Below are 12,547 nucleotides of genomic sequence, written 5' to 3'. Positions count from 1 at the left end.
TTAATACATAAATGTGGGTTTATTTAAAACTTGCATAAGGTTATTTTTCAAAAAGGCCTCATTTGAATGCAAATTTTAATTTATTAAATATTATATATATAGTAAATTCCTGAATCACATGGAAAATACTTTAAAAACCCATTTAGCTACTTATGTTTTTATGTTTAGTGTTTTTTAAAGGTGGGAAAGTGGGCGATTTTTGTGGAAAATGCTGATCTATTTGTCTCCTCAAAAGCCTCAGGCAGTAAATGTAATGACAGCGTTGATGTTATCATCCACTAACTGGAAGAAGCACCTTCCTATTTTCACCTTATTCCCAAACATTTCCCAGTTCAGGTTTGGCCAGTTATTGGCATTTACTGGAAGAATAATGAAAAAAAAGAAGGCGTTTGAAAATCGAGCTTTGGTTGGATAATCTGATCATTTAGCTTGGTCCTGCCCGAGATACAGTTGCGCCGACCTGGTCTTCCCATGCAGAACTTTCTGTGCACGCCCCTGTGTACTGATCCTTCTTTTCTTTACTGTCTCTTGCTGCTGTTCATCAATGAGCTAATTCTGCGGTAGCCTGCTGGCCTTACGTAACGCTATAATATACATTTTGGGTTGCAGCAGCCTTCATATCCCTTTTCCCCTGCATTGACGTCACTGACTCCCACACACATCTCCTTCATACACCAGTTTTACTGTACAACCATTAACACTTTTTATTTACACCTGTGCCACGCATGAAACACTCCATGGCGTCTTGGTCAGAGGCTATTTGCGGACTCAAAATCTTATTAAGCGACTAGACTGGGCTCGGCGCTTTGGGTTTGTGTATTTGTGGGCTGCAGGAAAGGTTGGGCGGAGGTGTGAGTTGGAGCCGCTCGTAAGATACGCAAAAAGGCGTGAAAGTCGGACTGCAGCGCGGTTAAGGACGCCTTGGAGGTATCCTGTCGCACCTTCCTCTTTACTCTGCCATCTTTCTGTTGGGTCAAGCCGCCATTTTTTTTCCTTCAGAGGACCGTTGTTATCGTTTGAAGGCAACAAAACACGGCGGGACCATGCTGACGCTGCTGACGTCCATGTATCTGGTGGTGCGGGCTGTTTCCCAGCAGGTGAGCTAAAAGCAGCACAGCTGCCTCGAAAGACCGGGGGCGGAGTTGACTTTGAACGCACCACGGCAGATGAATTCATACGTAAAACCGTTTCTGTCTCAAATGTGTCTACCTCTTATCTTTGTTTTCCCCTTTTTCTTTTGCTACATTGGTAAATATAGGAATGCAGCATAAAGCCCTATATTTTGTTAGGTAGGCCATTAAAATGAAAGTAGCCTATTTAAAAAGTCTCTCTATACATACCAACACTTTTGTGGGAATTCTCTCTGATTTATTCAATAATATAATCCAAACTCTGCGGTTTTGTTAAAGTATTTACTCCAGTAGGTCAGAGAATGTATATCAAGCAACTTCCGCTTACTGATTTCAGAATAAAAGTCTGCAAACAAAACTGACTTAATTAGCCGTGAAGTGTTAATTTTTCTGTAAAATGTAATAACAATAATTGTAATTATTGGTATGTATTTATTGTTTAAAATTACGCATTCAGAGATATAGTTTCATTAAAACGTTTTAGGATACATGAATGTACAGTACAGACCAGTACAGACACATGAATGTACAGTAGAAGGTGTGTCCAAACTTTTGGTCTGTACTGTATGTCAAACCTAATCTTTATTCAACTGAAAACATGAGCTACACGATTTTATAAAGTCATGCAATGGAGATATTGTTAAAACTGATAATATGACTTGTTGAGTCCACTTTTTTTTCTCCTGCTATTTTGCAGCCAAGAGCATCAGGGCACAGTCATTTATATCAAGTGACAGTAAGATTTCTTAGAACAGGCTGAATGTGTTAATTAATAACACTTGAAGTTATGATTGTATGTAAATATTAACCATTAACACTTTATTTGCTGTGTATTATGCAGACACCTCCAGTGAGAACATTTGAATTTAAGTACATAATTTATGTATATAATTCTTTAATTGGTAGAAGGTTTAAACTAAACACCTCATTGTTTATTTATTTTTGTTTTTATTTACGAATAAATGTTAATAATAAAAGAAAATTGACTCGAGTGACCCCACTAGGATTAACGTCAGCAGGAGCTGATCTAATTTTACTTTGAAAGTCACATTTCAGACTTCCGCTTGTGTTCTCTGTGTTTGCCGGCGCTTTGCTGCAGCTGAACAAACTGCAGTTTATCAGCACCACGGTCAGTTCCTCACACTGCTGAGCTCGCTGCAACTCTGAGCAGCTTGATAAAAACAGAACTTGAAAATCCAACATGGCTGCTGTGCCCTTGACCTGCTTATACCCTGGCATCAGTTTACCTGGAAACACCACCTGATTCCCTGTCTGATCTCTCCTGCACAGTGCCTCACAGCCCTGATCCTGCATGTTTTTTAGACGTTTGCCAGCCTCAGCACACCTGATTTTAAAGAATGAGTTAAGTCAGCAGCTTGTCATCAGGTTTTTCTGTTAGTTGGTCATTGATTTAAATCTTGCATCCTGCTGTACTCTAAGATTCAACAGTATTTATCAGCCACATTTATTGTTTTTCATGCAATGTGTCTGGTTTCAGAGGAGGATTTTGCACAGTAGTGAATAAGTACAAGACATGAAAACTTGTAACCTTTTTTAACTTGAACCTTGTATTAAGGTCCTTTTTGCACCATTAAAAATGCTCACTAGAGCATTTATTTAAGAGTTTCAAAGTTCAAAGTCTAAAAAGCATATTTCTGATTTTAACATCTACAAAATAAATTTAAGACTACAACCTCTTTAATGTTGCTTGTAAAAGCAGAGTTGTCCTATTCTCTAGAAGGTCAGACAGGATTCATTACAAGGATTTACCTCCTGCCAAGCTACAGATAACAGGTTGACAACTTGGCAAGTTTACAGTTAACCCAAGAGACTTCCTGCAAGAGAGGGAGAGACTTTTACTTTGAAATGAAAGTAATCATCTAATTCAACCCAGTGAATTCACCTGGGATTAATCAGTTACTTTTATTTATTTTTAGCACAAATGAGTACTTATTTTGTTATAATAAACGATCAGGATTTATCAGAAAATAACAAGAATAGAAAATTAGTGCCTTATCTTTGAAATGTTTTTTTGAAACCCTCCTTGGGTCTTTTTTAAGTCTTAGTTTTATGTATCTTTGGCTTACACAAATTACTTGTTTTTTCCTTCGAGTCTTTTATAAACATTTTAAACTAAATGGAGTAAATTATTGAAATCCCTTCAAAACTTTGTTCCATTGTCATCCACTAGGTGACGATATGTTCTTATGTACTGTAAATGTCCCAATGTGGATAACAACAACACAATCATTGAAATAGAAATTTAAAGCATCACTAATGTAGAATGTTAAGTAATTTTATTTGCTACATATTGTGAGGACTGAAATGAAAGGTATTCCTGAAAACAATTTAGAAAAACATCTGATAACATTTAATAATATTATAAAAATGATTAAAAGTGCATTTTTGTGTGTGACAGAGAGAGAGCACAAAATGAACTGAAAAATCTTAGAGTTTGAATTGACCTGTTTACTTTTGGGCCTGTATTTTACTATAATTTGGTAAAATATGGGTGCATATATGCTCACAGCCTAATGCAGGATTGATTTCAAGAGCTTATTATTATGTTTATATAATAACATATCTACATCCCATCAATAAACCTAAGGTCAAAGTACCAAATGCTCCTCATCCTTTCTAAATCCAAAGTAAAAAGCAATAATAGTGATCATGTGTTTACACTAGCTTATCATATTCTCTGGAATAATCTACCTTTTGTCATTAGATCTGTTCAGAAAATTGATCATTTAAAGAAATTTTTAAAGGTCCACTTTCACTCAGGCCTTTGACTCTACTTCAGAGTCTGTTTTTGAGCTGTCCTTATGGTTTTTATGCTTTTATAGTTTTTACATGTGTTTCTGTTTAAATCTTGAGTGCTTTCTGTAAACACGTTGGTGTCTTGCTTAATAAATTTTTCAACAAGACCCCTCAAGAATATGCATCCGAATACAATAAATGAAGGTTTGTGATGTAATTTTTTTTAAAAGGAAAGAGTTTAATACTTTTACAGTTAACCTTTACAGAACATTATTCAGTGGCTTTGTAGATTATTTTTTAAAGTTTAGGTGATTCCTCAAATGATCATATTTAGTGTAATTTTAGTTGGTCTTTTTTTGTCCCGAAGGTTTAAAATCTTACAGGTTCTTAAATCACAATGGGATCTGATGGGATTGTATCTTGAAAATTTCTTTAAAAAATGAAATATTAATGGTAGGGAAACGGACTTATTCATTTTTCTTATTTTGTTCGAATCTTGTAGCGTTAAAGACTGATGTCTCAAAGAAAATCATGTAATTTCTCAGTTGGCCACAAGATGTCACTGCTGTGCGGCTTAAAGAATCACCTCTAAAAAAGGAGTCTTTTCAGAAAATCGTTCACTGTTTGAATGTGGCACTAGTGGGCGCGGTTTGATCAGAGCAATGCATTCTGGGGCGTTGCGTTCTTCTTGAGGTAGTTGCAGTCAGGAAAATTGAAAAAGCATCGTAAAAAGACTACAAATCCCGTACTTACGTAGGAAGTGTCACTTCAACGTTTGACTGTAGAATACACGGATAGAGGTGACCCTTCCGTCTACCAGTCCGACTCTGAGCAGGGAGAGCAGCAGCTGAGCCAACGCAATTTCATCCTTTAGCAGAAATGGTAAGAGGAGCAAATTAATGATTAGGAATATCACTTTATGATACTATAAAGACTTTGCCAACGTACGTCTTTCGAAATAATCCAAATGTAGTTTTGTAGACGGTGGAAACATCGCACCTTATTGTTCACATTATGCTAAAATGCTAATATTATTCGTATGATTTACTGTTTGGTGAGCTGCTTTAGCCGGGATGTTGCGCAGTTAGCATCACGGTAATGAGGGCCAGCGGTTGAATGTAAACACACGTTAGCATCAAGACACAACGGTGCTTGTTAGTTCAACACCGAGAGGAGCTGCTGCTTCTGCTCGGCGGTGCTTTCATACATTTTCATCCGCTTTGACACGGACAGGGCGGGTGGCGTGGCGTAAGCGTCACGATGACGTCAAAGAGTTTTGATTTTCTATTTTGCCCGATTAACCAATCTGGGCGATCTTCATCAGGGTGAATCTTAACAAATCGTAACGGTTGAAAAACGGTTACATGTTGGCTGTTTAGTATTTTTGAAGCAGAATGTGAAGAAAAATCTTAGATGCCAGCAAACAAATCAAATTAAAAACAAAGCTGAATGACTTAAGATTCAACTTAACGTTTATGCAAGGTAATTCTGCTGTTTTCAGTGATCTTAATGGAGTTTGTTGACGAGTCTCCTTCATGTGAAGGACAGAGCTCTGGTGCAGGGCTAGTTGCTGTTAATGACCTTGTGAACAAACTGCCTCACAGCAGAGTTTAACCGGTTACAGACATATCCTCTTTTCATAAAACAATGTACACACACAACGAATGATCTAACTCGCACAACAGAAATGCAGGCTGGTGCCATAACATGTCTCTTAAGTGAGTAGGTTGGTTACTCAAAGGAGCCACTCTTGTTTTTTCTCCTCCAGGCTGAACCAATTCGTGTTGTGGTGACTGGTGCTGCAGGCCAGATTGCCTACTCCCTGCTGTACAGCATCGCAAAGGGAGATGTGTTTGGCAAGGACCAGGTAAGATTCATTCAGGTTTTATTATATAACCTTCAGCAGCAGCGGAAGGCCCCCTTTTGGCATGAACACGATCACTGCACAGCTGGGACAAAGTGCTTTACTGTTATGTAATGGAATTACAATGAATAATGTACGTTCACTGAAAGACTACCCTTGATTTACTTGCAGCATGGCTTGATGATGTAGAGGAGGAAAAGAAAAATAAGACTTTAAGAAACAATCCCAAGAAATATATGTATAAGCTGGAGATAGAGAGTTTACTGATCTACTCAGGACCCAGTGAAAATGTCTAATATGTATCAGCTTTAGGATTTGAATTCAACTTTGTAAAATTGTCTCAGAATGTAATTTATGCACTGTTTGTTCAAAATGTAATCATGTTGGTAACCTTGCAGCTGAGCAAAAACAAAAACCAACTTTTTTTTTACAAGTTTTTAAGATACAGCCGTGCACAAAAACATGTTTACAGTGACTTGCAAAAGCACATCTTGAGCTATTTAATAAAACTGTAGGTGATAAACTAACATAGAAATGTACACAGTTGTGAAGTAGAAAGAAAATGGGTTTTCAAATTTTTACCAAAACTGAAAGGTGTAGCATGCTTTTTTTCCTTTCTATCTGTTTTTTGGGGCACCACCTTTACCCTGATAGTGATAAATAAAACCCAGTGCAACCTTTTCCCTTCAAAAATCAGCTAATTGGTAGGAATTGTCAGTCATGCACTTAACAAATATAGTCCTGTTTGCAACAATAGGTAAAGGACAGGGTACACAAGAAGTACATGCTTTGGTCAGGTGAGACTAAAAATGAACATCTTGGTCTATATTTAAAATCCTGTGTGAGCAGCTATAAACTTTAATTATTGGCTGCACTAAATATTCTGCAACATATTGAGTTTAACCTGAAAGAACAATTCATAGCTGCAAAAATATTGAGAAAATGTGTGCAATTTAAAGTATTAGTTTTTTCCTCTTAAATAAAAAAAAACAAAAAAACTTTTGGTGTTTAAAGATGGAGAATTTTGTAAAAATGTCTTTCAGGAAACATTGAGAAACATGAAGGACATTTGATGGCATAAATTTTAGGAAAGGTTTTAATTTTTCTGAACCAGATGGAATGTCATAGCGTGCATATTTAAACCAACATTAAGATCACCCTAACCCACACCTGAACTGTTAGTTCTTGACTTTGTCGTCTGAAAAATCCTCTTAAAATCAGTTTTCCATCCTATCATCAGCCAATCATCCTGATCCTGCTGGACATCCCCCCTATGCTGCCTGTGCTGGACGGAGTCGTCATGGAGCTGCAGGACTGCGCCCTCCCGCTGCTGAGGGGTGAGTGTTTTCCTCTTTCTAATCAAAAGGAAACTAACACTTCCTTTAGCTTCTTATTTAATGAAAGTTTTTAAACCTGTTCTTGAGTTTTGCACTAAAATGCTTCATCACAATCGATGCATATGATCCCTTTTGTTTCAGGATGTTTTCCCAAAGAAAAACAGACAACAAAACACAGGTTACTTTCAAGTGGGTTATAATGAGTCTCTGTGGTGTCCTTGAGTTCTGTTTCTCCTACACACATGAGGAAGGAGTGTCAAAAACAAAGCTTCTGATTGGATGCTGGTTCAGCCACCACAGCAGCTAATCAGAGCTGTGGTGGTACAACAATGAACAGAGCAGCAGTGAGCACAGATTGAAGTTCAGTCTGATAACAGATGGAACCCAGCAAACGGCAAACTATGTCATCATTAGGATCAGTCGAAGCAGCAGGAATTTATCTCCAAGACCTACTGATATTTCTCTGAAGTCTTCAGATCATTTAGCTTTGAGACTGAAGGAAAAAGTAGCATAGTATGCATAGGAAGTCATCAGAATATTAAGAAGAATGCATTAAGGTCTTTACTTTTCTTTCAAAATGTTCTGGCAACTTAACATGTCCCACAGTTTCGTTGAATATGGATAAGTGTAAAGTATAAACAAATACTGAACTCTATGATATTTATAGCCTTAGGAAGTTTGGCTATAAACTAGATGAGCCTTTAATAACATAAAACAATTGAAAAACATTAAAACAACATGGCAAGATAAAATGTCATACATGACATAAATCCTCAAGTAAACTTTTGTCTCTGCTGTCTACAGAGGTCATCCCCACTGACAAGGTGGAGGTGGGCTTCAAGGACATCGATGCCGCCATCTTGGTGGGCTCCATGCCCAGGAAGGAGGGAATGGAGAGAAAGGACCTCCTGAAAGCAAACGTGGCAATCTTTAAGACTCAGGGATCTGCTTTGGACAAGTATGCCAAGAAGAGCGTAAAGGTGACGCCTTCGGCTTCCTTTGGACTTGATTAGGCGTTATTGAGCTACATAATGGTGTCTAACCTCATTGTGCTGCACTCCAAATTTGAGGAAATAATTTCCCAGAAATGTTTGTTTTTTTCCTTTCTATTCTTATGCTTATGCTGCTACTAACAAAACACAGGACATGAAAGTGCTGAAGTGAACTCTTTTCACCAGAAAAACTGCTGGCTTTTTTCACAAAGCCAGCAGTTTTTTCTGCTGTCCTTTAAATCTGTGTTCAACCACATCTTCATCTTGATACAAAATCACACTTGACTATGATCTGTAAGTCTGCAACAAATAAGTCAGCGCCTTGTGTCATCAAACCTCTTGAGTGGCATCAGACAGGTTAAATATCTCCAGAAATCAAGGTGTGATAAATGGCAAATCTGTGCAGAAAGGAAAACATGTAATTATTTAGACTCACCCACAAACAGGTTGATTTCAATAATTTAGAATATGAATATTGCTCTATACTTACTCTAGTTATCTGTCGGATATTGGTTAAAACATTTAAAAGACAAAAACAAAAGAAATTTGTAATGGTGCAAATACTTTTTACAGCCCCGTATCTATAAAAATGTACAAGTTTAACAGTTTGTTCTAACTTCCTAACTTTTATTGATGAAAAGGTTCAAGTTCACCTAGCAGATTGTTTCATTAAAACATGGGAAAATGTCTTGTTATAAGTGAAATAAACTGCCAATGGAACAAGTACTTTTTCATCAATATTAAGGTATTACTGACTTAAAGCAAGCTCATATTTCTTGCTGAAAAGTTATTTGTAAGTTACCTTGTCTTATTTCAAGTGTAATATGACATTTGCACTAGAAACTAAACCAAAAATACTTCATAAGATTTTGTTTTAAAAGAATGACTATCTGGTGATTTTGACAGAAACATCCTGATATTATGATTGTAAATCCTCCTCTGTTTCTGAGCTGTGTGTAACAAGTGTTGCCCGACTCACAGAGAGATTCTTGATTCTTCCCATCAGGTTTTGGTGGTTGGAAACCCGGCAAACACAAACTGTCTGGTTGCCTCCAAGTCTGCTCCATCTATCCCAAAAGAGAACTTCTCCTGCCTGACCCGACTGGACCACAACAGAGCGTGCTCCCAGGTACGTCCAGGTCTTAATGAAGATGACCCTCGGTTATGAGCACGCTGGAAAAAACAAGGACAAAATGACTTCCTTTATCTCTGTAAGAACATCTTTTTGAATATACAGTTGAAACCAAAAGTAGAAGCTTCTTAAAGAGACAGAGATCCAATTAGCAAAATAAAATTTCTTGAGAAACAATCAATTCAGAAACGTTATGTGTCAAATAACAGAGAAGATGAGTGTTGATTCTAATTTGAAAGAAGATTTGGAAAGGTATGATTGCGTAATAAATTAAAACAAGCTCAGTAATTTCCATTTGCATGATTTGTTTTTTCTTTCTTTTTCTGGATGACAAAAGTCTTCAGTCTGATACTTTGGTCTCAACTAACTCTTTTATTTGAAGGACAATTTTGTTTACAGACTTCATAATTCATTTTATTTGTTGTTTTATCTATTTTGGACATTTATAATGTCTTCCAGTTCCAGTATTGAATGTTCATTAGAATTTGAAGCTTATTTATCTCTGAGAATGTGTTCTGCAACAATTTTATGGTAAGAACTTTTAGGACTAATTATAGTCCTGCAATATTTAAGATGATCATTTTAGTTGCAGTACATCACTCTGTCCTGCAGGTGGCGATGCGTTGTGGTGTGTCCTCCGGCCATGTCAAGAACGTCATCATCTGGGGGAACCACTCCTCCACTCAGTACCCTGACGTCCACCATGCCAAGGTGAACGTTCCCGGCGGTGAAAAGCCCGCATACGAAGCTGTGAAGAACGATGCCTGGCTCAGAGGAGACTTCATCTCTGTGAGTACTCAGCCTCCTGTCAAAGATGGGTATATAAAAATGTAAAATGATCTAAAACTACCTTTGTTTTTGGAATAAGACGGTGCAGCAGAGAGGTGCGGCCGTCATCAAGGCGAGGAAACTGTCCAGCGCCATGTCGGCGGCCAAGGCCATCTGTGACCACATGAGGGATATCTGGTTTGGCACCAAGGAGGTCAGTATGAGCAGAAAGGACAGGAAGTGGTTACTTTGACAAAAATCGTTACTTCCAGAAGACAAATAAAAACAGATACAATTGAAAATTAACCTATGTAAAGATTTAATAACGAGGAATTCATCTGAAAACATGGGATGAGTTTATGGGGTTGGACTTCATTTGTTTTTTTTACTCCCACTCCTTTTTGAACATGTTAAGATTATTGTGGTACAAAAATATTAACATATACAAGTATGTCTATCAGACATTTTTGTCTGATCTTTGCTAATTATTTAAAGCTCAATCAGTTTCCCTGAACATTAGTTTTGAAGTTTTCACACAAATTTTCAATTGCATTTAGCTGTGGACTTCGACTAGGCCATTCTATCACTTGAAAATGTTTGATTTAAATCACTTTAGCTCCAACTGTTTCATTAAGGAGGCAGTATGATGTAAAATCAACTTTTTTTAGATTTACGTCATGTTACAATGTTAGTCTCTAATCAAAAACACACTAAGTTTGTTGTTTTGATTCTTTCATGCGTGTTTGAGGAATCTGTGAATCTCCCATAGCTTGCTAATAGCAATTAGCAAACACCTGGTGGAACTGCAAATCTGCTGAGCTTATACAAACTACTTCTCATTATGCTAGAAAAGACAATGAAGAGCGTTGTTGTGAATCTAAAATGCTGGCGGGGGAGTTTTGTAGAGTAGGAGCTTCTTAAAGAGACAGGGATCAATTTCAAGATGTCAAATATGGCTGTGATGAGAAGCCAAACTTTTTTAAAGTAGTTTTTGATACAACATAGTTGGTATCACTCTCTGTTGTTTAAACTACTATAAATAGTTTCTCTGTTTGGTTTTCTGCAGGGTGAGTTCATCTCCATGGGTGTTTATGCTGCTGGAAACTCCTATGGCATCCCAGAGGACCTCATTTACTCCTTCCCCGTCCAGATCAAGGTGAGCTGTTTCTTAGTTTGAAAGGGTTCACTCAGTTTATTTCTCTTCCTGTTGAATTTTAAACACATTTCAGGTTTTTTTTCTGACCCTTTGAATGAGAGATGTTTCTTTTTGTCAAACTGAGGCTTCTAAGTGAAATGAAAGCCACTTGTTTCAAAACTTTTAAGTATCACACACAAAGTACAGGGTTTGTGAAATCCTTGAAAATGTTTGAATTTTGTAATAAATTGCAATCTAATGTTTCTTTAAATCTCAAATTTGAAAGGCATTATGTACAATTGAAATCAGATATGTAACTATAATAAAACACAATTTTTTTTTCTCACTGTCTGAAGTTGCATCAGGCCACATTTCTGTTGTTTTAGGGCAGTTGGAATTACCAAAAATATTTCTATTTACTAAATGCCGGAAAACTTGCCAAGAACATTTTTAAGAGATTTTTGTTTTACTTGGATAACCATATTTTTCAGTTTTATTAGACCAGTCAGGTCTATATGGTGTGTGAGTAAGAGAGGCATTTTATTCAAAACATAAGTTTGTTATATTTTAATTTACCTTGTCCTCTCTGTAGAATGTACTATACTATCACAAGATATTATCAACAGTAACAAAACATATTAGAAAATGGTAAACTGAAGCTGTTCTCTTTAGTTCGTTTGTATTTTTATCTCCAAGGGGTGGTGCTGGAAAAGTTTGGAAACTTGCCTTGTAAATACTTGAACTCTACTGTGGGTTAAGTGTACAAACCCTGAAAGTGTTTTCTCTGTTACAATCCCCAGAACAAGTCCTGGAAAATAGTGGATGGTCTCGACATCAATGACTTCTCTAGAGCCAAGATGGACGCCACAGCAGCTGAGCTGGTGGAGGAGCGAGACACGGCCCTGGACTTCCTGTCCAAGTGACTGTCCCCTCCTGCTGACCAGCAGCAGCTCTTACATCCTTGCTGTTCTCGCCTCTGAAGATGTCCTCCACTGCTAAACCATCTGAGCTGGAGTCTGTGTGTCACCTCTGAGAGTACGTGTGGATGTGTGCGTGTGTGTGTGTAACTTGGCCCCTTCTTCAGGTTTCCAGAAAACCTGTTATAACCTCCACAACCTGGCCTGACCTGTGTCTGTGCAAGACACCAAGACGTCTCTGTTGGTAGATAAAAACACACACATTAGCTGTGCAGAAACTGTAACGAACCATATTCTCTTCAATAAAACTAAGAAATCTGACCAACCCTCTCCAGCCTCATCGATTCTCATCACTCTCACTACTACACACCTCAGCCGGCTCCTAAACGTCTCTGCTTGTTTTAAACTGAGCTGAAGCAAGAGCTCAAAGGTTTAGCATTTGATGTCAAACAAATAATATACTTTGTATACATTTTACACACTCAATTTTACATACTTGTAACATCCTTTTGTCC

General features: G+C 37.4%; 1 protein-coding gene across 3 annotated transcripts; it reads left to right on the top strand.

Annotated features, from left to right (window-relative positions):
* Nucleotides 1–624: 624 nt before the first annotated feature.
* On the top strand, nucleotides 625–12,353 carry LOC122830265 (malate dehydrogenase, cytoplasmic-like). 3 transcript variants are annotated; one of them, XM_044115493.1, is made up of 10 exons: nucleotides 625–927; nucleotides 1,000–1,097; nucleotides 5,656–5,754; nucleotides 6,992–7,088; nucleotides 7,893–8,068; nucleotides 9,087–9,209; nucleotides 9,825–10,001; nucleotides 10,081–10,194; nucleotides 11,047–11,136; nucleotides 11,916–12,353. In XM_044115493.1, exons 2-10 carry the CDS (start codon nucleotides 1,044–1,046, stop codon nucleotides 12,036–12,038), a joined length of 1,053 nt encoding a protein of 350 aa, XP_043971428.1. In that variant the 5' UTR covers nucleotides 625–927; nucleotides 1,000–1,043; the 3' UTR covers nucleotides 12,039–12,353. The 3 variants fall into 3 exon arrangements, with proteins under 3 accessions (XP_043971428.1, XP_043971427.1, XP_043971429.1); XM_044115492.1 differs by having other exon boundaries at nucleotides 641–1,097; XM_044115494.1 differs by lacking the exons at nucleotides 625–927; nucleotides 1,000–1,097 and adding an exon at nucleotides 4,625–4,769.
* The last annotated feature ends 194 nt before the right edge of the window (nucleotides 12,354–12,547 follow it).

Source organism: Gambusia affinis, linkage group LG04 (genome assembly GCF_019740435.1).
Source record: "Gambusia affinis linkage group LG04, SWU_Gaff_1.0, whole genome shotgun sequence".
Taxonomy (NCBI): Eukaryota; Metazoa; Chordata; class Actinopteri; order Cyprinodontiformes; family Poeciliidae; genus Gambusia; species Gambusia affinis.
Note: the sequence above shows the minus strand (reverse complement) of the source record. Positions and strands in the feature narration are given on the sequence as shown.